Source organism: Sebastes umbrosus, chromosome 12 (genome assembly GCF_015220745.1).
Source record: "Sebastes umbrosus isolate fSebUmb1 chromosome 12, fSebUmb1.pri, whole genome shotgun sequence".
Taxonomy (NCBI): Eukaryota; Metazoa; Chordata; class Actinopteri; order Perciformes; family Sebastidae; genus Sebastes; species Sebastes umbrosus.
Window position 1 is genome coordinate 19,374,999 of NC_051280.1, and position 25,101 is coordinate 19,400,099.

The 25,101-nt window shown below is 44.4% G+C and overlaps 1 protein-coding gene across 3 annotated transcripts in view; it reads left to right on the forward strand.

Moving 5' to 3' along the window:
* Nucleotides 1-635: 635 nt before the first annotated feature.
* LOC119498363 (ephrin type-B receptor 1-B) overlaps nucleotides 636-25,101 on the forward strand; it is a 168,563-nt gene continuing 144,097 nt past the window's right edge. For all 3 annotated transcript variants that reach the window (XR_005209107.1, XM_037787193.1, XM_037787194.1), the window contains exon 1: nucleotides 636-967. Coding sequence is in view for 2 of the 3 variants with exons in the window: in XM_037787193.1 (XP_037643121.1) it covers nucleotides 907-967 (61 nt within the window). In the remaining variant the exon portion in view is untranslated. The remainder of the gene's footprint in view (nucleotides 968-25,101) is intronic.

Here is a 25,101-nt window from a genome sequence, read left to right on the forward strand (position 1 = left end):
TACATAACCTATTATTGTATATATTCAAGCCTGGTAAATTGGTCCAACGGCATTTTTACGATACGATATGATACGATACGATACAACTTTATTTTCAGTTTGCATTGAAATTCATTTTGCATCCATAGCCAGCTCAGTTTGAGGAAAAAGTACACATACAATAGCCATACTGTTACCATAGACAGACAGACAAGTAAGACCCATCAGACAAAACAAAAAAAACACATCACAATTATTCATACATAACCTATTATTGTATATATTCAAGCCTGGTAAATAGTTCCAACAGCAGTGTTATTGTGAACCAGAGGCTGACAGGCCACTGAACTAGTACACAGCCGTTTAGATCACCTCCCATGGGGGTTTTATAGGCTTTAGCTGTGTGTATGTGTGTGTGTGCTTTGTGATGCAGTAGCTGCAGCCACCCGACTGGTGGCGCTATTTCCCTTCAGAGAAGCGGACTAGGCTTCAAATAGGTCAAGGAAAAAGTTTTTATGTTTTGACAATGAGAGGTGGGCGGAGCTGCGGGGCGCTGATTGGCTGCTGAGTTTCAGCTCCCCAGCCGCTGATTGGCTCCGGCGCTCTAATGGGGGTCTGTGAGAGGAGGCGATGTCGGGTCTCCTCTTCCTCCTCTTCCTCCCCCGCCACCCCCCCCCTGCTCCTCGCACCCCCTCAGCAAAACCCCTCTCTACACACTTCGCTCCTCTTCCCCGCCGCTGATTGTCACACATTGTTTACTACGGCTTGAGATGTGACTCACAACAACACAACCAGGCTTACCTGCTGCTGGAGTATACCGCTCTGACAACTGAGGGATTCTGTCGGACGCGCACCGTGGTGTAGTGCGTCTTGGTTTTATTTGGGGACCGGCTTGGTGTTGTGGAGGAGACTATACCCCTTTCTGCCATGACAGTGGATTTGTTTGCGCTTTTAGGCGTGCTGGTCATCACATCCTCTGCGATGGAAGGTAAATAAAGAAAAACAAAACAAATGCTGCTTTCTAAATGTTGGAGATGCTTTGTTTCTTTCTGTTGTGCAGCTGCGCCTCTGGGTTGAGGGGATACAGGGATGTGATGCACGTGGATCGCATCAGATTGCCGTGGTTTAATTGTGCCTTTATTCTCTCTGCTTGTCTCTGGTGTTTTACTTATGCATGTTGAAAAACTTTAAATGTGTTTAATCGCATCCTCTATAGTTTATCAGTGCGCTATTTATGCGCTTCAATGTGTTTCTCTCACTCTTTCCTCGTTCTATACAGCAGGAGCGCAGGACAGGAGGAGTCTCCTCTATACATTGTGTTTTAATCTATTGATTCTCATTATTATCACATGAGGCATTCATTTTCCCCCAGTGGGAAACGAAGGTGTAAGTGCCTGTGAAACCTCCAAGGATTATTAAGTTGTACATAATAATGAAACACTTTTAAGCCCCTGAGCATCATTCTGTATAGGAGACAAACTCTCTTAGATTGCACTGATTTGAAGTCTCCCTTTAACCTGAAAGGCATACATTTCCTTTTTTTTTTTTTACTTTTGGATATCAACCATAATAAAAAAAAAAGAAAATCAACAAAACACTGTGCAGCCTCTCCCCTTTTTCACACTATCCCTTTCCTCTCCATCTTCCATCCATCTCCATTCCCTTCTCTCTCTCTTTGTCTTTCTGCATCTCCTCCTATTTCCTCATTTCTTTCTCACTGCACCCTCATCTGGACAAGCAGCTAGTGCCACTAGTAGCTTATATCTCCCCCAGTTAAACATGTTTTTCATTTCCGCTGTGGGACCCTGGGGACCGAACACTGGGGCTGTAGCCTCACACACTGGCTGATGGATGGATGGATGGATGGATATCCCGGCAGCAATGGGCTATTTCAGTTCTTCTCTCATTTTATTGTACAGCAGCTCATCTTCTCCAATAACAGGAACACACCAGTTTCCCATGGCTGGCTTCTCTGTCTGTCTGTCTGTCTGTCTGTCTCCCCTCCCAAAGAGCATAAATAAGTAAATTAGAAGCACACACAAAATGAGTTTTCTCACATGCAGCTTTCCTCTTTAATCATTTACAACTCTGCTCCTGGACTTTCTCCCAGCCTCGGGTGGGTGTGCTCTGTAATTCGGCGGTGGCTTTCTTGTTTGTGCTCATCACATTTCCACACAGCTATATGGATACCAAGCCCAGGCCCCAAATTGCTACCTTTTGCGTGGATGGATATTTTGAGGTTAAGATGTTTACCCAGTGTGAAATGACGGCAGAAATGTCAATTCAGAGGGAGGAAAGGGGTGTGGGATTTCTCCTCTTAAAAAGAAGGGATGAGAAAGAAACAGATGGGCAGGGAGACGGCCCCTGAGTTACCTCGGTAACAAGGATGAAAGTGATTTCCTTGTTTTGGGTCGCTAATTGAAAGGGGGTCGTCCCATGGGCAGGTTAAAATCTGCACTGATCTGAACTCCAATCTGTTGCTTTTTCATTCTCTGTGTGTGTGTGTGTGTGAGAGAGAGAGAGAAAGAGAGACTGGAGCCATTGACCACATTATCCCCGCCTCTCCTGTCACCCTTAATCTGATTAGGATAATCACAAAGTGTCAGAGATCCGTGTATGCATGTGTGTAACTTTAGTGCAAGGAGCAGCCGTGACCATACGGACACTTGTGATGAATTGAATGAATGATTTGACCTCCAGTCCATACGCTCACAGTAAACACCCCACACATCATTGATGAGCTGACAAACTGCGGGATGAATGGATGGATGGGAGGCAAGCTGGAGAGATGGAGAGTTGAAGCTTGTGTAGTGTGCTAGGTGTGTGTCTGAATGAGGTGCGATGAAGGACCAAAAGAGTGTAAAGTTGATGATCAAACTTTTGAATTTGTTGGCACAGCTACCCAGCACGTACACACACACACAGGCGCAAAATCCCATAATATCTACAAACAGAAACGCATTCACCGACTCGTTATTGGAGGGGCAGTCAGACCTGAAGCAAAGGGCTAACAGAGAGGAGAGGGAAGATGAGGATTTGCATGAAATTAGAAAAAGAAGCATGTGCCGTGCTCTGTTTCCCCCGCATTTGTCTTCTCTCTCCATTTCTCCCATCATCTTCTCTCTGCCTACTTTCCTCTACACCTCCTTCCCCCCCCCCCCCTCATTTCTCTATCCCACTCTGTCTTCCATAATTCCCTTCACTAATCTCCCCATTCCTCTCTCGTCTCCCCTTCTCTCCTCTTCTGCTCGCTCCGTGGTGTGTGGATGGTTCTTGCCAGCAGCAGCAGTAATTCTCCCCTACTTACAGAGCCATTGCTTATTTCTGTTTGCCCTTAAACCAATTAGACTTAGATAAGCCCGCTCATTTAACGGGCTGGAACTGGGTGGTGGAGGTAAGAGGAACGGAGTGAAACAGCGGTTGAGAGATAGACAGGGACGGAGGGAGATAAAAAAGATGAGAGAGACAGATGGAGGGAGGTCAGCGAGTTGCAGAAAAGATGCAGCACGCGTGTTTTACAAATGAGTAGCTTGCAATTGAACAAGGCTGTGGAGGCAAATGAACACTGCAGTTATCTGACATATATAAGCGTGTATGGGGTAAAACAGCAGCAGCATTCAGTATAAGGATGATAAGAGACCATTAGTAATGTACTGTAACCAGCCCTTAAGGATGCTGTGTTAAGTATACTATAGTAAATGCCTCATCCTCAGGGGCCGAGTGGATGGGATGTAGAATGTAACAGCTTCCTGAATAAACAATATTAATGATGTAGCTTCGGCATCAGATAATAGTTATGGAGGTCAGAAGCACACACTGGTGATATACATTAATCAGGAGCGTTAGAGTGAGGGTGGCATATTGATTAGAAAGGTTAGAGGACAGAGTGTTGAAGGGCGAGCTCCAGACCCCCGTCTCAGCAAGCAACTGCCCTGCTGAAGTGTCCTTGAGCAAGACACTCACTCGGCACCAGGGGCCACTCTCTCATGGCTGACCCACTGCCCTGACCCCCACTGTGGAGAGGTCACGATCAGCCCACTGGGATTCATAAAGTATCACATCGTTGTTATTCTGTTGGCGAGTTCGTTTTCTAATCGGAGCAGCTGGAAGCTGGATTGTATTAAAACTTTGAATGTTATCGTAGCCTTGCGGAGCTACACATCTTGCTGCGTGTATTGTGGTTTTGGCGAGGCTCAAGAGGTCAGTTCAAGTAGGGTGCACGATGGATGATTGACAAGGCTTTGCTTCACTCATTAACATGAACCCTTCATGCACCGGATTTGGACAAACGGACCACTCGCTGGGCTGTTACTGGTCATTGCTTCACATTTTTAAACAAGAAAAGCACGTTGGCTGGTGGAAATGTCACATTTCATCTAAAATATCCACCAAAATCAGTCTAAAATCAGCAGTTGCCAAATCATGCTTCATTTTATATCTTTTGAACCTAGTTAACCCCTTAAAACCCACCTGCCCGCCCGCCGGTGGGTTAGGGTTTAAGGGTTATGGTTCAGGGTTAAAGGGTGATCAACAATGTTTTGAATGATGGTAAAAGGTTTTATAGTCTTCAAAGCGCTTCAGTGTGTTTTCCAGTGTCACAGAAGTGAGTAAAAGCAATTAGCACATACTGCATTTTAATGACTATAAAACCTTTTACCATCATTCAAAACATTGTTGATCCCCCTTTAACCCTAAACCCTCACCCGCTGGCGGTTAGGTGGGTGTTAAGATGTTAAAATGTTTGGCGTTTCTTTCTGGATGTCAGACATGTGTCTGGTGAGGCTGAAATGATTCCCAATCGCTTCACAAAACTGAAATCTAGTAGTGAAAACAGAGCTCGTATAGTGATATAGACCGGCTTTGTGAGGCCGCAGTGGGTATTGAGTTAAGAATTCTCCACTACTCGAACGATGTGAGTTGTGCGTGCGCGTGAGCTCGCCAGCTGTGCGGAGGAGACAGCCTGTGAAAAGAGTCCTGTTGAGTCTCTAATGGATGTGAATGCAAAATTGCTCCTTTTCCCCTGCTCTCTCATTTCGAATGGTTAGAAAAGAGAAGAATGAAAATATAAGCGCAACATAGGCCCACGGGTTGAGGTGGTAGTACTGAAAAGACACGGAGGGATTGTGTGTGTGTGAGTGCTCACATGAGCGTACAAGTGTATTTTGGCCACGGGCGCTACTGCTGATCTGGGACCACCTGAAGTAGAATTCAATTTTCCACTTTTTTTTACTGCGGTGTGTGTGTGTGTGTATTGTACATTTGGGTGCCTGTGTCGTCAGTAGAGTGCTAAAGCCATTACGCCTGGCAGAGGCAGCCGACATGGCCTCATCCCATAATGGAGGCTTTATTTTGTCCACAGTGAAAAGACTGCTCGGTGGTGTTAAGGTGTGCTTACGCGGCCTAGTCAGCTATGACGACCCCTAGTGAAAACCCCTGCCTGCAGCTCATGTACCTGCAGTGCTGTAAATGTGTTGCCTTTTTTATGTGGAAGTGTTGTGCAGGCAATGTGGCAACAATCTGTGGTCTGTGCTGGTTCTTTTCCAATATGGTTTCTCACATATTGCAGTATACTGTATAGTGCGTGTTTTCTCTTAGATAATATGGCTCCTCAGTTTCTCTCTCTCTCTCTCTCTCTCTCTCTCTCTCTCTCTCTCTCTCGCGCACACATAACACACACACACACACAGAGTCCCCCTCACAGCTCACCTTACCCCAGAGACATCTGAGCCTTGGGAAGGCCAGATGGTGGATGCAGGTTGGGGGCTGGTATGCATGTGCGCAATTTGTGTACGTCTCAGTGTGAGAACGAGTGGTATCAAGGGAGAGAGCAGAGAGAGAGCAGCACGCGCTATACTGCATGTGTGTATTTGTTTGTCCTGTTCCTTTCCAGACTTGTTTTTTCTCTCTCTCTCGCTGAGCGGATATTTCATGTTCTTTACCGTGTTGTCCTCCTGTGTCTTCCACACATTCTTGTGTGCAGAGATTTGTGCCGAAGAGGAGATGCTATCAGCAGTGTTAGGTTCCGCCCGTCTCGCTTCGTGCTCGGCCCCTTATCGGAGCAGGTGGCTGACTGTGGGACGAGGGCTAAAAAACCTTATCTGTCCGATCTGGTCGGGGATAAGCAGACCCACTGCATCAGCAACATACGAAACACATTAGAGCACACGGGAGTGAAAGCGGTGACGCTCGTGACACAGTTCAACCTCAAACTGTGTGAGTCATCTGTTTTGTGGTAAAGCCTGTTCTCTCGACGCCAAACGCACAACATGGACACACACACACACACACACACATGCACACACACAGAGACGTACTCATCGAGGCTTGATGTGCACAAGAGCACAAACTTTAGTCTACCTCCAAGTAGTGGAAAATGGCAATGCTAGTAATTGATTGGGAGCAGTGACCCAGCTTCCCCACCACTCAGGGATGGATGGCGGTGTGAAAAATGTGCCTTTTTCTCATTCTTTTTTCGGTCTCTCAGGCTTTTTCCCTCCATTATCACCTGTCCTAGAGATTGGGTGACAGTTGTTCAGCCAGCGGGAAACGAGAGCCTCTTCGATATTTGTTGAGTTGAGAGGCGAGAAGAGAAAGCATCGATTATCGAGTCTTATTTCTCAGCGTTCACGCAGCCCGACTCCTGGGGGTTCTATGCTTACAGCCCCATATGCACCGTTTCTCTTCCAACCCGTGGCCCCTTTAGCCCCTGTCCACCCTCCCTAAACGGCTCCGGACCAGATCCACAAAAGCCCGTTGTGGACTCGACTTCCTGGCCAATTTCTTTTTGCCTTCTAGATTGTTCTTTTTCTTTTTCAATGAATTTTAATTAAATCCGAGAGTAGTTGCAAGCTATACACCCCCTTCTCTCCCACCTCCTCCTCTCTCGAACCTTCCTGCCTGGGAATAATTGGTTGTTTCTACCGGCTTCTCTTCCCTCCTGCCTCGCTCACCTGCCTCTTCCCCCCCAAACACACTTTTTTTTTTAGTTGAAAACAGATGCATTTATGAAGCATTATAGGGTTTACTGCAAGGGGAAAAAAGTGAAATATGAGTCTGTCCATCTGAAGACGTAATAGACGCAGGAGCAGGAAGAGGGTTAAGAGACTGTTGGGGTTGTAGGCTCGTAGGAACAAAGAGCTGCATTTATGATTGTTTTAATGAGATCTGTTTTTGAGTCGGGCCCAGAATGATTTAATTTGACTTTTAAGCCCTACGGCTCAGGCTTAAGGGCTGCAAGCAGGAAGGCTGCGGGGCAAAGGCTGAGTATGGAGTGGGAGGAGGAGGCAGGTAGAGCGGTGCCGTGTTTGTGTGATATGACTTTCAATGCGTGGGAAACCTTTTAAAGTCTACAATCAAACTGATAAGAATATAGATTTAGCTCACCGTTCACACCACGCACAGCAAACTCTCTGTGTTTATCCAACAAATCCCTCGCTTCTCAAGTCTAAATGTCTAATATACGGAGTTGCTACTGTACAGGGGGGGAAAAAAACAACAACTTTGTTGTACTTTTTTGAATTTTAAGTGAATCAGCAGCCCAGAGGAGGCCGCGTCTCCAGCGCTCAGAGGAATTAAAGGCAGAACGTTAATAGGGCTGAAATTACGAATGGTGGTGGAAGCTGCTCCACTTCTGATTAAATAAAAGGCGGCTCCTCCACAGGCTGTTTCTCATAGGGACTGACAAGCGCACACACACACACACACACACAAGCACAGATGTGAATGTGCAAGAGCCTCCCAACACACACACATACGCAGCCATACACACACACGTAGCTTTGATGTGTGGAGAGGAAATGAGTAGAGACGGAGAGCTAAGGGCTCGGGCCTGGGGCCTGTCCCATTATTAATGAGTAAGTGCCAGCGCCTCTCCTAGGTTCAGGACATGTGGACATATTTCACCATTCGACTGCCCTTCTCCTCACTATAAATGTAATCTCTTATTAAGCATTGGCTCCTTGGCAAGAGGCGGGCAGATGGAGAGAAATTGTGCATGAATATTTGCATCTCGGAGCGGTTGTCTGCGTTAGCATGAGAAATGAAAATTGTGTGGTGGAGAGAAAATGAAGTGCCGGCGCGGTGCAAAATGGAATGGCGGCTTCTGAGAGGGACACTGATGGGCCAATAAGTAGCAGTGGTGGGAGGGCAGCTTTCACCCCTCGTAATACTGAATCCCCTCTGCCAGGCAAATTTCTGCCTGTCCACTTCTCTAGCTCGATAAGAAGAGAGCTTTTTGGAGGTAATTAACTATTGATTTGAAGCATAGAGGGTAATGGGAGATGAGTGGGCAGCATCTCGATCTACCAGCAGTAGTCGCCCGGCTGGCTAGAGTACGACTAGAAAACTGACGGGGTGAAAAAGAGGCATTTCCCTAAAAGAGCCAAGGTCAAAGGTGGTTTGTTTGGCTTTCAAGTTCTGTCCTGTGTATTTAGGCAAAGAGAGTTTATCAGGGGAAAAGCAGATAAGTCTATTCAAGACTACGAGTATCAGATTCTGTTATCTAATATTCAATATTACTGAATATATTCTCCCTAATTAGCATATTTATTATATCCCCGACAAACTGATCCCAGCCCATGTTGGCCTGTTGACCTCGCCCCCCGCTTCATGAATAGTTATGACAAATAAGGGCCAAGGGGACTCGTTTCAATGTGATGCAAGCAGAGGTCACATCACAACCTTAGTGATAAATCATACCCAATATTATTGAGCATGTACTTTTAGCAGATGCACAAATAAATCAAGTAAGAGACGGTGTTGTGTTCCTTCCTCTTCTACGGCTGTATGTTCTACTACATTTTGTCAGAAGCGAGCTAGAGGACGAGGATAAGGGCTCATTTGTGCAGGAGAACAGAGGCGAAGAGGGACAAAGAGACAGAAGGGGAAAGAGGGATAGGCCTGTATCTGCCTAAGATCTTATTTGTGCTAATGAGGAGGCTGGTGGCTCTGGCTGCTAACCCTTAAGCGCATCCAGCCCTTTAGAGTGTGTAAGTCTGCGTGTATCTTTGTGAGCGTCCTTGGATGTCTGTTGGGAGTGTGATTTGCCTTTTTTCATATATGAAAATCTTTGCTATAATGAATGATGGGGAGAAGATTGTTTGGCGCAGTGAGTCAGGGTAGTGTGTGTGTGTGTGTGTGTATTTGCTGTTAGCACGAGCTTGTTTGTCAAGGTTGTTACGAAGGATGTCTTCATTCAACTTGTTAGCATAGCCGTCACACTCCTAACCCAAACCTGTCCTGTAATGGGGCTCGCTGAACAGTATGAAATTCATGCCACTCTCTCCGATTGTTCCCTCCCTCTTCATCCCTTATTCTTATGAAGTCCTTCCCCCCTCCCCGCTTTTTCCCAAGGCTGGGCATTTAAAGCGGCATGCCTTTGATGTGAGCTTCACACACTGTTAGACACCCACTCATCAGATTGACACTGATGTCTGGGTGGAGTCGGCCCATTTCTGAGAGCTTGGGAAATGAACTGCGGGAATATACTGTTCACGCACACGTACGGCGTGCGCTCAGGTAGTTTTTCCGATAAAGTGAAGTGGAAGGTGGACGTGAACGAAACAGATGTGCTCGTTCGGATGCACAAATTTTGCACCATGGCCGCGCTGTTGCTGCCGCTGCACTCAGCTGATGATATGTCAAGATGACAAACGTTCCCGCTAAGCCGAGCTGAATGTAATTGTACAGCGTTTTTTTCCTGGCTTGTGTTTTACAACTGTCTCGCATCAGTTTTTAGAGGGAAATTCAGACAATATCAAAAGATGCAGTCTTGACATATATGTGATGAGGGATTATTAATGCATAATATCCAATGATGGCCTCTTTTATCATAAAGTCTCTATCTAAATGCACACCGGCACAGCCTTGAATTTACACTGTGGGCTTAGTAAATGATAAATGATTTCTAAAGGCCTAACTTGACAGGACGTCTGTGATGTGTATGTGTACAGTATGTGAGTGTGGATTGTACTCAATCCTCTCAAAGTATCAACATTGTTTATGTGTGTCTGGTTCGATTGTGTTCTAAAAATCTCTTCTTAGACTGTCTTAACTTAACTTGTTTCCCACTCTGAAAGTTTGAGGTTTGAGAATTACTTAAAGAGGATATATTATGCTAATTTTCAGGTGCATACTTAATAAAAAAATGCTTTATTTTTTTCTCATACTGGCTGTGCTGCAGCATCTCTTTTCACCCTCTGTCTTAAACGCTCTGTTTGGGCCCCGTCTGCTCTGATTGGTTAGCTGGCCCCCTCTGTTGTGATTGGTCAACTGAACCAACCTTTTCAGACTCGGCTCCAGCTCCGCTCTAACTAGCTTTGTTTGAAGGCGTTCCAAACTAACCGCTAGGCAGGTATTATGCTAATGTGTTACTTGGTGACATCACCACATTACGGAAGAAAAGGCGGGACTTCAATCAAGGCGTTTCAGGCAGTTCAGGAGCAGTGTTTCTGTGGGGGCAAGTAACTCCCATTGGCATGAACTTTGGGCTCTGTAACTTTGCAGACCTTTTACATGCACAAAAAACTATATAACACACTAGAGGAGAGGGGAAAAGCACAAAAGTGTAATAGGTCCTCTTTAATGTAGAAAAATTACATCAAACATAAAACATAAAAAAACCTTTTTATCGAAAGTGTTTGGCTGACCTCTCTGACACCAACACTGTCTATGACTATGATTTCCAATGCAAACGTTGTCCGTCACACATCGTCGATATTAATGATTTAATCAAAACATGGCAGAGCAAGGCGTGGCTAACGTGTGTAATTTAATGACCATTTGATCAGCCATTTCTGTTCACTCCGCAACTCATTACGGCTTTTTACGGTTTTCAGGTTGACGCTGCCTCTCCAGCGTTGTTCTTCATGACACCTGGAACTGTCACAAATTGTGAACACGTTAAGACTTAAAGCTGTGGATTAGATGCACTTCAGTATTTACATTCTTAAATTTGAATGAAACACATTACTCAGTTCCTCCCAACCGTTTCAGGTGGATATATCGTGTGCCAACCTGTGTTAATGTTAATATTGACTGTGTGATACGAATCACAAAACGTCTGTCCCGACAAAAGCAGCTGGCCATGCAGAGTCATGCAGGGATTTGTTGTTGTGTGACAGTCTCCCTGGCTTTTGTTCTCCATGCCAAGGCTTTCGTCTTTCAGTCCTCATCATCACCAAACAGGTCCGGGCGATGAAGGAGCGATGTCTCTGTATTTGTATATTTCTAAAAGCTGTGCGTGAGTGTTTTAGGCCGCAGCGATTTGCAAACTCACGCTTCAAAGGTCGTCTTTTCTTTTCTTTGTTTTGTTTTTTTACCATCTAATAAAAATGATGAGAAATGCTTTAGTCTCTGTGTGTATTTTGTGCATCCGTGTGCATACAGTACATGAATGTGTTTGCACTCACAGGTATGTGTGACTATGTATTGATAACTCTGCGCTTTCTTTCATAGCGTGTGTGAAGTAGTGTGTGTGTGTGTGTGTGTGTGTAACAGTTGATGACTCCCCTCTTTGTAAGTGAATAAAGGGGCTCCATTAAAATCTTAACAACCCACCTGCTTCTAGCAGTTTTATGCTACTTTCAAGGTTTGAAAAATACATGTTCTCAGTCTAAAAATGTGCTTTTACGTCTGGAACAATCCCCCAAAGGCACCGTTCATTTTCGCATTTACGAAGGCTACTTGATATGTGGACCTACCTAACCCAAGGTGGCACAGAGAGACACATATGTGCAATGCTCTCTTCATGTGATGGTTATAACTCCTGACAAGGTCACTGTGGGAGTCCTTGTGTGTGTCTGTGTGTATGTGTGTGCGAGCATGTATAAGAAAAAAAATCACTCAGCTTGCTCTAAAAGGGCTTTCAGACACCTGGAAATGATTGGCTCAGAGAGTACACCTTCTATCTGCCATTATTGACAGTTGAAAACGTAGAGAAAGCGCGGAGAGTGACTTGCATTTCCGCACATGTTCTCAATCAATTTGAGGTTCAGGTAATGCTTTGAAAGTCTACTTCCTTTGATAAACATCATGCGGCAGGCAGCTTCTAAAAGATAAAGCATGATGGATGGTCGTAGTGCTTCTGAAAAAAAAAGCGAAAAAAGACAAAAAGCAAACAAGAATCTGCTCTCTCTCTCTCTCTCTCTCTCTCTCTCTCTCTCTCTCTCTGTCTGTGACTGTCTGTTGCCTTGCCTCTGAAGATTGATTGTGAATCGTCCAGGACGTATGAGCGTTGCGATCATATCATGGATCACAGCGTGGGGAGGGAATGACAGATGTCGTAAGCGTCCGTCCTCTGTTTATTTGAGAGGCGAGAGTGTGTCTGATGGATTGGTTGCGTTTGGTGGATGCAAGGAATGATTTGTCTTCTCTTATGTGTCTCTTTGTGTTTTTCGTAAACATTTAACAGGGCAAACAAAGGCTCTGTTCCATGTAGAACAATGCCCCAAAGTTAGCAAGTATAACTACAAAACAAACTGAAAGTATATCACTGCATCAACATTTATAGTTTAAGTAACATAATAGACTAGGGATGTCACAATAACAGAAATTTAGTAGTCGATACCAATACCAGTGACACTCCACGATTCCCAATACCAATTCGATACGATGGTAAAAAACAAAAGTAAAACAGTAAATCCCATGTACTTCAAATTACACTCCTTTATTATCATTTGCGTTATGTTTTTTGTAAGGAAGTTAAACAGATCATAATTCCCTCTCTATTATTTATTTGATATTGCTGTGAAAACATCTCCTTCAAACAATTGTATTTATTAAAATTTCTTGCCAAAAACTTAATTTTACAAGATTACATTTGAACACACTATAATAACGTTCGAATTTACCTTCGCCCAATACTAATTTTTACTGAGCCTGAACTAAGGCTGCACAATTTATCGAAATGTTATCGACATCACAGTATGGCCTACTGCAATTTTCAAATCCCAGGATGCGGAGGAAATTGCAATATTTGTTAAAGGTGAAATGTGTGTCAAAATACCATTTTAAATTAAATATTGTCGTGCTGCAGAGATGTCCTGGCCTACACCTCATATTCTACAGACTTAAGAAAACATCTTTGTTTGATTCTCTATAATCATTTTAATATGTTTTTCAATGAAAATGATGTGAAAATGATCATACCCTCTAATATTGCAAATCATATCGCAATTGCAATATCAGTCAAAATAATCGCAATTAGATATTTTTACAAAATGATGCAGCCCTAGCCTGAACGCATCATAATGTAAATCAATGGCACCTGCCGTGTTGACATCGGCAGGACGAGAGCTAGTTAACGTTAGCTGTTAGAAGCCGGTAAGCAGAGCACAGTCCTGCACGCAACTAACTGCTAACGTTAACCAGCTCTTGTCCTGCCGATTTCAACATGGATTTGTTGTTCACAAAGTATAATTATCAGTAAAAAAAAACAGTTTACAGTGTCCCAAACACTTTTTCTATCGTCCCCAGGACGCCGTTTGTCTCGAGGCCTGATGGTGCCTACAGTACTGTAGAAAGTACCGTCACATTTTCAGTATTTTGGCATCGACTTGGTACCATAGTATCGTTTTTTTGTGACATACCTATACTAGAATATAATTGAAGTCCATGATTGTTTTTAAGATACATTTCAAATATTGAGCCCCTTCTCTATTGTAACATTCTTTTGGATCTACCACCTCCCTAAGCACAAATCATTTTAATAGAGCAATTACCAAAATCCAGTTATATTACATGAACTTTCTTTCCAGATTCAATTTGACTCTAAGAAATGGGGCACCTCACTGGGGTGATGGTTGTTGAGGGGGCTATTGAAGGAGGGGTTAAGTGTGTTTCAGTCAAGGTCGTTTTGAGTGGCATATGTATCCTATTTAACTACTGAGCAGTGTAGACATGAAGCGGTGTTGACAGGCCTGCTATGCTGTGATTGCTACAGTCACACTGGAGATTAGTTACAGAACCGTACACACACACACACACACACACACACAAATGCACACAGAGGGTCCTCTGTGAGCTGGACAGTTGATCGGGTCATTAATATGGACGACCATTTCTACACTAACAGCCCCTGATTGCTTTGCCTTTCACATTGCGGTGACATCAGCACATTGCTAATTGACAGATAATTGCCAATAATCACGAGATGGATCAGTGAGAGTGCAATTAAAGGAGCTCGCTGCAGCGTGCCAGTTCCTTTAAGAAATTCGGACTGATCAGTTTGCCCTCGTTTAGTACACCGGGGTAATCAAATAGGCTTTCGCGAGAGCAATTGTAGAGACGGCTGCCAATGCTAATGTTGGAAGTTCAATACAATGTTCGTTCCAGAATTGTAGATGTCTTATGGAAATGTTTAGGACGTTCCCTTTTTTACGACGTGTATTACAATGTTTGCTGCTGCCTTTGTGGGAGATAGCAGCCAGGCGCTTGTAATGGGATCCTGTCTGTTGGGAGAAGATGGAGGAAATCGCTGGGAGCTGGAATGCACTTGACTCGCTCGTTTGGGTCAACGAAGGAAGTGCCGGTGTGCGTTTGTGTGTGTGTGTGTGTGTGTCAATGCAGGCGTGTCTGTGTGTTCAGAACTGTGTTTGCTCAGCGATAGAAAAAACTGAAATGTGATATGAATATCCTCTCCATTCTTTCATAAACGTACCTGAAAATACCCCTGAAAGGGCCCCATTTAGGCTCGCTCCCAGACAATAGAGTACAATGCCCCTGATGACAGGCTAACTGCGGGAGGAAATAGCCCTGCTAGGGCCAACATAATAGCGGAATATTCTGGAAGTCACAGGAGGGATTTATGGAAGCAAATAGTCTTTTTTTCTAACATTCAGTGGAGCAGTGTGTGTGTTTGTGTGTGTGTGTGTGTGTGTGGCGAATGTGTTTGTGTGTGTCTGACACGCTGACCCTCTTTGCTGTATGTGCACCACGTTCTGTGTTGTGCGAGATGTGTGAATTGGAGCCTTGCCTGGCCCGTCAATCAGATGAAGAGATCATTAGAGGTGTCACACTCAAATCTCTCATCTCTCTAATCAGCTGTCATACTAACAACACCAGCTTCTACATGTGCCCAGCTGCCAAATACGAGTTCATGAGCTGAGGCTGAATACACAAAGGAAATGACAACTTCTATATTTTCTTTGTGAATTGTGTACAGGTGTTTAGCCGTGTTTCCATAGACACATTTTTTATGCGCATTTTGATCGCATTAGACAAGCGGTATGCTAACGGCATTTGGTAAAACCCAAGTTTTTACGCTCACTTGAGGTGTTTTCTGCCTTTTGTCAAAAAATAGTAGATGCGCTAATTCGGAAATGGAAACGCCTTTGTTGAATAAGTTCTGACGTAGTGAACATTTAACTCACACGACTGATCATCTGTTTTCGCTGACGGCCTCTTCTATGATATATATATACAATATATATACAGTATAATTGTCTTTGTCTCTGGGCAGCATGATACATGGCCAATACTAGCTGACATGAAAGAACAATTAAAATTTGCCCGATTGAAAAAATAAATAAATAAATAAAAATCTTGATGACCTCTCCATTTTTTTCTGGTAGATCGGCCAGTGCGACTTGTTTTGTTTCCGATTTGCAACCTCTACTTCTTCTTCCTTTTTTTAATACTCTTTTCATACTTTAGAATTTACTGAATTGTGATCCCTTACAGTAGTTCTCTGAAACGTTTCAAAGTAACAAACAACTTTATAACAGCTACTGTATGTCCCTCCAATCCCATCCCACGATCCCAACATCTAAAAAAATAAAATAATAATAATGATAATAATAAAATATTATAAAATACAAAAATAAAATACATGTATAATAAAAATAAGAAATAAAATAATAAGAAATTAAATCAAACTACTACTACTAACGATAATAGTGATAAACAGTGGAAGTTATATACATGCACGTGTACGTACATACATACACATACATGAATACACATAAACATACTGTATACATAAAAGTACAATGTTTGGCTCTACTTCTTCTACTCCTTTTACTGGTGGATTACAGCCATGCGTAAAGCGTAGCCTACAGCGATAACTTCTGACTGAACTACACTTTGCGTAGCCCGGTCTATTTGCTCCAAACTAGTTGATGGAAATGCACCTAATTCTTTAAATTTCTTTTTTTGCGTCATTTAAAAAATTTGCTTAAAATTTACTGGACAATTGAATGGAAACATGACTATATAGTGAGCGCCACTTGATTGTTCTCTCTTCCCGTGATCCTCTAGTGAGCCGGAGATGACTCCATCGTGGGGTCCATATGGACCCCATGTTGGAGGCCCGCTGCTCTCTAACAGTGGGGGAATGTCAATTAGCACTACATTTGCTGAGGATGGCATGGAACCAGAGACCTGTCAACTCAGCTTCACAGCTCTGTCTTTGAAGACATGCAAGTGAATGTGTGTGTGTGTGTGTACGTGTGTGTTTGTGTGTGCATGCATGTGTGTCAGCATGCACGGAGGGAAGGGGAATCATATCAAGGCACCTGCTCCGCAGCAGGGGGTGGGACTGCTTCACCGAGATGAGGTGTATGTGTGTGTGTGTGCGTCTGTGTGTGTGTGTGAGGGGGGAAGGGTAGGGTGTAGCGATGGCATATTGTGTGTGATCAGAGGCAGAGCAGCATCTAAATGCATGCGGTTACTTGTAATCAATGTTACCGCAGTTCCCTTTGGGTATGCTAATGTATTCTAAAATGCTAATATCTCAGTGCCAAACCCCCTAAGTTGTATCATATGAGTGAATGAGCGATCGTGCACACAGTGGCGATGAGATGGAAATCTGCTTGAGGAATGTCACAAGGTATCTTGGGACAATGAATTCCTGCACACAATTACCGAGAAACGGCGTTGCGCGACTGCTGGCATAAGGATTCCTTAGGTGGCAGCCAGTGCATCATGTTTGTTGGAATTATTTGATCGCAGTTTAAAAGTCTCTTTGATCTGCGTAAGTGAAGGACTGATGTTAGACAAAAATGGTCAGCAGCCCATTGGGGAGGACGGGGAATCTGTGCCTCTGATAGGATAGGCCGCATGTCGCCCCTGGAGACTGGCAATTGCGAGTCCCTGCTTTTGAAATCCCTCTTGATCACAGAACACCTGGATGTGATCATTTGCGAACGAAAACAGTAAAGAAAAGCACCCCTAGTCTCTCTCTCTCTCTCTCTCTCTCTCTCTCACTGGGATTTGTGTGTCCGAGTATTTGTGTAATTGCTTGATTTTATGTAGGATGAAGGGATATAGAGAGACAGTGTGTGTGGTCTGGGTTTAGGTTTGGACTACCTCTGGCCTTGCTTCTTTTGACTGACCTTGCTTAGAAAGACACACCATTGCTAAGATTTGCATGCAGTGTGGGCCTCGCCCTGCCATGGTCTTGACTTGGCTTCAACCCCTCAAAGTTTTGGTATTGTCTCGGCCTCAATACAAGTCAAGTCAAGTCAATTTTATTTGTATAGCCCAAAATCACAAATCACAAATTTGCCTCAGGGGGCTTTACAATCTGTACAGGATACGACACCCTCTGTCCTTGACAGTGCAACCCTCACATCGGATAAGGAAAAACGTAACCAAAAAAAAACAACCTTTTAACAGGGAGAAAAAATGGAAGAAAACTCAGGAAGAGCAACAGAGGAAGGATCCCCCTTCCAGGATGGACAGACGTGCAATAGATGTCGTGTCCACAGAGTAACAACATAATGAAAATACAACATAGACAATCCATGACAAAAAATAAGATTTATAATGTGAATTTAAGTGGCTGGTCTTGGTGGTCTTGACTATAACACTGACTTCTATACACAGATTGCGACCGAGATTTTTATGAGACTCAACTTGCACAGTGACATGCAATAAAGCTGCAAGATTGCTGTTATGCATGGCATAGCGGGAGCTCTCTTGTCTTTCTGCTATGTATTTTTTAGTCCTGGAAAAACCCAAACACTCACTGATGTGATTAACACACCTTCACATGGCAAAAGGGGGTCATAGAATCTGCTTCACACACTGCTTAGATTGATGGGGTCCATGTTAAGTAGACACTTTTATTGCTGTGTTGTTATTAATCAATAATTCTTCCTCTCTCTCTCTCTCTCTATGTGTGTGTCTCTATCTCCCTGCCTCTGCCCATTAGAGCGCCAGGTTGTGTAACATGTTGGTTGGCTTTGTATTCGCAGCTGATGACTTCTGACAGTTGCCCACATTTCTGGAATTAGCTTTGTGTGGCGAGTGTGCGGGCGCATTTGTGCATGTGTGTTTTCGGATAAATGTGCCCACTTTGTGTGTGTGTGTGTCTCTGAGCATGCAAGCTAATGGCAGCTGACAGGGCCCACGCTTCTTAAATTAGCCTTGCTGTCTGGCCCCTGGGGAAGGAATGGATGTTCAGATATAGAAGAAGCTTTAATGCTCTTTTCCTTTCCTATAGTATCCAACCATCCCAGTCCCACTCCCATGCCTCCGAGTCAGAGCGAACTCATCCCACGAACGATAAGGACAAGAGGGAAGCTGCAACTGGGCCCAGCGCCAGTTCCAATGTTTATCATGGAAATTCTTTTTTTTCCCTTTTTAAGTCTTTTGAAGACGGATTGCAAATAGAAATGTGATGAAAAATGTTTTTTGCTTCTTCTTCATATTTGCACATTTTCCTTGAAGCGTGCGGGCTGTCGCTTTAAGATATTGAGTTTCTTTATGGTGTCGAGTTGCGTCGATGCCTACAAAATATTTACATTCAGTGTATTCACAGTCAGCACTCCGGTAATATATTCACAGAATCAAGTAGCACTGTATGATCTGCAGTCACTTTAGAGTCACAAAGATTTGTCAGGGACATAAAGTTCTATATAGGGATTTCTAATGTCAGTCAAGTGACTGTGGAGACGTACAGATATCTGGAGGTGATCAATGTGGCGCTAGAGTGTATTGTGTGTGTGTGTGTGACTAGATAGATGAAGGACTGAAAGGGTCCCCATGTGACTTGGGCTTTATTAAAGAGAAGTTAATGAGTTCCCCTGTCTGCCTCTCATTTTTCCTCGCCTCCCCATTTATTCTGAGCTCCGTCTCTTCTTCTTCCTCTCTCTAACATCCCTCTCGCTCAGGCTGTTGCTCCAACTACATTCATGTTCTCCGACGCGCTGCCTTGCCCTTGTAAGTAAATTACACAACTGAGCCGGTGCAGCGCTGGGAGTGGAAATATCAAAACTATTTGGTTACATCCCAATCTCTGTTGCCCTTTTCTCGTCTCTCTCTTTTGCTTTTTTTCCTGTCCGTCTCCTCTTTTCTCCGCGTGCCAAAATAGTCTCGCCTTTATCGTCTACTAGTTGGATTTTCATGTTAATTCAAGCAGATCAATCTGACTAATGTTGATCACAGATGTTCTGCACTGTCCCCAATGTGGGCGTGTGTGTGCATGCTAGTTCATTTTTTCTCATATCACAGCGTTTGATTCCTTTTGATGTTCAAAAGATCCTCCGACAACAAAGTTGCTGTTGCGGGCGGCTGTATCAATGATGCTAATACATTTTCTACTGTGACTTGGTCTCCAGTGTTTATATTGAGGCTCGACTCAAAGCGCCCCCCTCGCAGTCTCTCATGTTTCATCCCGTTGACTTTGGCTGCTCAGCCAACCTGTGTTCTACCTCCAAGAGCAGGAGTTGGACACTAGAGGATTCAGATCTGTCTGCAGGCAGTCAAATGGTCAAGATGACGGGCGGCACTTTGTAAAACCTGTTAACTCGAGGAGAAGGAAGAGCCTGTGGTCAGAAAAGAGAACAAGGCAGACGAGGACATAGACAAAGGGGTGAACCGTGTTCTTCCTTTGCTCTCTCCTGAGGCACAGCTAGTGACCTGACATACTAGCGAAATAGCGCTGGCTGCTGCGGCATCAATCTGCTTGTCCTACTGCCGAGGCAGGAAGAGAACAGCGGCGTGAACACACACACCCGCTACTTTGTACAGTTGCTCCTCTGTCATGGTCATGGAGAATTTACACACAGCAAGCAGACATGGCAGGAAGCACACAGATGGGACCAGTGCTCTGCTTCCCTCTCCAAAACCACTGCGACATGAGCACAGCAGGTAGGATTTTCGGGGGAAAAAATAGGGGTTCTCAGTGTCTCGCCCTGTTTCTCATGTTTCCCTCCCCATATCATGCTACATTTGTTTGAGCTGCACATGAATGGATGCAGATCCATCCCTATGTTCTTGCACCACAATGAGATTTTGAACCCAGTTATATTCCATGTCATCTGATTTCAGTCCAGTCTTTGTACTGGAGGCTTTCCCTCTCGCTCCCGCTGACTGTAGCCATCTGGGCTTTTGATCCAGTGGAAATACTCTGACAGGCCTATTTGAGGGGGCCAAAGGAAGAGAGATGACATTGTATTGGAGCAAATCCATAGGAGGGACGTGTGTGGGGGGCACTACTAGAAGTCTGGGGGAGTCCGTCTTTAAACAGGCAGAGGGGGGATACTGTAGCCGTCTGGAAGATCTATGGAGTGTGATGTGAGTGACATGGAATGCTATTTGTCGGATCCTCATTGGACGCGAGCTGACACATCTGTGGCAGGAAGCCAAATCAGCTCTGATTTACGCCACCCCACCATGTAGAAGGAGGCCTGCCCAGTCACCCAGCCATTACACAAGATGTATTGTGAAGTGGTAGCACAGTATCAAAAAACAATCACTCACAGACACACACATAATAAAAGATCTACGATGAGCAGGTTAAAGTCTAGTCGCAAGTTATGGCCGCTCATGTTTGACATATATAAATTTCCCTCACACACAAACATCAACGGCCTCCGCCAGCAGATATTTTGTTAAGAGGAAGCCATTATGGCAAATAAAACAAGCGTGTTGGCCGTGCGCCCGTCTGGGCCGGTTCTGACTGCATGTTAAACATTTAGTAAACCCCTCAACACGTCCCCCTGCTGTTAGCCATCACACTGCTGCTGTGGTTCCAGGCTCATTCAGCAACACAGCATATAGGAGGAAATAGTGAGATGTGGCGCGGGCGGAAAAGAAAGGAGGGTTTAAGTAATCGAGAAACCAAGAGAGATCCAGAACGTTTTGATATAAAATAGAGGGGGTAAGGAATAAGTGGTGGCAGAAGTTAAGATTGATAGGAGAAAAGAGCCGGTCACCCGTGGAGAAATTGAGGGCAGTGATTTAGCAGAGAGGAGATGAAGCAATGTCATTCTCATTGAATAGCTATTATAAAGGTAGCAGGGGTAGATGTGGGACTGGTAGGGCGAGCACATCTTGATAAACCTCTTCTTTTTGAGTGTATAAATAAAGGATTTTCTTCAGAGACACAGTTGGGTTCGTTTATTTTCGAAAGCATCAAACCTGTTCATTATGTCTCAAGCAGAGCTGTAGTTTAGAATCAATTCAGCACAATTCATGCTTTATTGACATGAAAGTTTCAAGATATAGGATATAACTTGGGACCAAAGAGAATCTTTGAATGTAGCTCTGAAACTGATTGATTTAAGTTGCCATAGAAATAAGTTAAATAACTTAAAAGTCGACTTTAAAGCAACAGTGTGTAACATTTCAGGGGATCTATGAGCAGAAATGGAATGTAATATTCATAACTCTGTTTTTCATTAGTGTATAATCACCTGAAACTAAGAATCGTGTTTTTGTGAGCTTAGAATGAGCCGTTTATATCTACATAGGGAGCGGGTCTTCCTTACGGAGTCCGTCATGTTGGACCGCCATGTTTCTATAGTAGCCCAGAACAGACAAACCAAACACTGGCTCTAGAGAGAGCCTTTCGCAGTTTTACGTTACCCGAAGGCCACCGTAGTTCTCCGACACGCTGTGCAGAGTGCAAAACCGTGGTACCGCCAGCCGCCGTCTGACTTCCGTTGCTCCTAAAGTAGTGTTATGTGGCTTTGGTATGGTATTATGGTAAGGATGGCCTCTCGGAAAGGCGAACGCCATTACCACAGTTTTGCACTCGGCGGCTCACGTTGCTGCAGTCTTGGAAAGGGAGGAGTGAGCGGAGGGGTACTCAGTTGGTTGCAAACTGCAACCAAACCACTAGATGCCGCCACATCCTACACACTGCACCTTTAAAGTTAAGAGAGTAACACTCTCATTTGCCTAAATCATTCATAGTGCATTAAACTGTTTGCCCAGCTATGCCTGTTGCCATAGTTGTGGGGGTTCAGCAATAGCTGCACCGCCGCGGTTTTCAACTCTCTCCGCTCATTTAGGAAGCTCTTAAACTTGCACACAGACACATGCGGCCCAATGTAAACATCCTAATTAGTGCTGTGGTTGACAGAGAGGAGGGCTGCTTGGCCGGGGCCATCTGGCTGGGCCTGGCTGTCTGATCTATAGGTCTCTGGTTTGCCAAGCCCACATGTTTTACATTGTCTCGCGACGAATGGAGTACAAGTCTGGTGGAAACCTGCTGCTGCTTTCAACAAAACAAACGTAATCCATAAACCTACTTGGGAGTATTTATGTTTGGACACATACAGTATTTCATTCACATATACACTAATTTCATTCTCTCTTTCTCTTTCACACACACACACAGGGAAATTAATTAGGGTTGGCACAGCAGCAGCAGCAGCCCCATTCTAATAAATCTCTCCATTATCTAAAGTGATTGGTGGACACAGCAGTTCATTTCCTGCCTCAGAGTTGAGATCTGAGGACAGGCGGACATTAACCCCGTGTTTCCTGGTCTGCCAAGCGCCTACTCTTCAGTTGTGTTAGTGCATGTGTGGTGAGAGAGGTCACCGCAAGAGAATGAATTACAGAAAAATCGTCTTTCGCATATTTTTTTGTGTGAATACATTGTCTTTTTTAGATGTATTATTGAATAGCCTGTTTCAATTAATTCAAATTTGACACTGAGTCAAGGCCTGTCCTCCTCCTCCTTGACTCCCATCAACATTTAGCACAAACGTGGATGATCCATCCAGAGTGTGCATCATCATCATCAGCAGTCACCTGTCAGCAGAGAGTACCTGCCAGAGAAAGTTCCTGCTCTAGGTCTCATTATAAAGTCTTTGTCTGCATGCAGATGCTGTACCCAACCAGGTGGCCTGCAGTGCTAATAGTGAATGGACTATTGTGAAACATACTCAATAGCATGTCATGGATTGGTGACCCAGAAAGTTTTGAGTCATAACAATGTTGTGGCCAAGACTAATTAGTTCTGTATGCGAGGGGAATTTAGAGCAAAATTATTTCCTCTTCCTGTTCCGTGATGACATCACAACTGTCTAGGGAGCCATTGGAGCACCTGTGTCCCCATCTCCATGACAACTGTGCTCGAGGTCTTTGGGTGATGGAGCAGGCTCGTACAACTGGGTTTACACATGCACACACTTGATTTAAAAAAAAAAAAAAATGGATTTTGAGGCCAAATAAATCACACAACATGGAGTCTGGGGTGAGAGCCCCTGATGAGATATAGAGCCTACAGAAATAGGCCATTGCGCAGACCCCATTCCTCCTCGCCGGCACTAGAGTTAATGGCTTTCAGATCTCTGGGTGCCTCTCTGACTCTTTCTGTGTTATCAGGTTTGTCTTTGTTATCTCACAGCTGTTATCTTTGCTCTACCAATTCCATCTCCTCCACTGGACAACCATTGTAAACGGCGGCTCGGGCCGGCGCTGTGTGCGCTAATGAATGCTTTGCTATGTTGCAGACTATTTGTTAACAATAAACCCAAGGTCCCTAATTTGTTTCTGGATTACAGTGTTTGTTTTGAAATGGGAGGAAGAGCTGGAATTGGAGAGGGAAAGGAGAGAAGGAAGGGGAAAGTGAGGACAGGAGTGTAGACCAAAGTAGGGAAGAGGGAGGGGGAGTGACTTTTGCAGTTATACTGGCAGAGAGTCAAGTGAGCTCAGTGAGGCAGAATAATATGGGCTGAGTGTGGTGGGCTGAAATGTGCCTTTCGTAGTGTGTGCGTTTGCTTTTGACTGGTGAACAACCCAGGATTCTCTATATGGAAGGCTCTGCTTGAATTTGCTCCGAATGAGTGGCTCAACAACTTTGTGTCAGTTTTTATCTAACAGACAGTCCAGGCTGACACACCAGAACCACTAACTGGCCTGGGACTCACAATATGACTCAATCTACTGTGGCAGTTTGGTAGAAGTGGTGCTTTTAAATAAAGATGGCACAACTCCAGAATGTACTCATCCCCTGAATGCTCCGACTCCGCTGCTGTTGTTGGACTCTAAAAGTGAATCCTTGAGGAAAGAAAGAAGTATTGAGTACAACTGACTAAGTCGAGCACCACCACACAAAGCATGTGGCTTTGTCAAGGTCACACACACACACACACACACAGGTTGTAATGTGAATAAACAGACACTTAAACACAGCCCCCTATTAATTCACATCTGAATATGGGGTTGCCAGGGGCAACGCAGACCCTACAGCATCCTCACGCTCACTGTTTGCCAAGCAGCCAAATATCCAGCACCATTAACCTCATCATTGCAACATAATCAGCCGCGGATGAAGCCGCCACTAAATCGAGGCAGCCTTCGAGGCACAATTAGAAATGTTAATTAAATGTTGCTCCGTCTTGCATTGGCTTGACACATAATGCAAAACCATCATTCGGGGGCTGTGCAGTGTAGGAGCTTTCTCTCTACTCGGTCGTTGAGGATCTGTAGCACACATACTATAGATCACGGATAGGCAACCATCTAAGACTGCACCAGATGATTCCACTGAGCTGTGTAATTGGCAGAAATAAGTGTGGTTTTGTGGTTGGAATGGAAACGTGCTCTCCGTGGCGTGATAGCCTCGTCCTGCTGCGGTTGCTCTTTCCGCAAAATGCGCCGGTGATGGTAACCATGTTGCTCTTTACACCCAAATGGGTTGCACTCTTATTAGATATTTTTATTCTGGATGTTTTCAAGAGTGGTGGAGCGTTGTTTATCTATTTTTATTGCTGTGTGACTGAGTGGCCTTGGTGTGTATGGACATGTGCATGTCTGTTTGTGTCAAGGTCTACAGATTTAAGTGCCTTAAGAGCACCCCGTCGTCCGCTGAAAGCTTTGAGGTCTCAAAATGTTAGGTGGCCGTTTTGGAGTGTTAATACAACTACTAATGGCTGGTGGAAA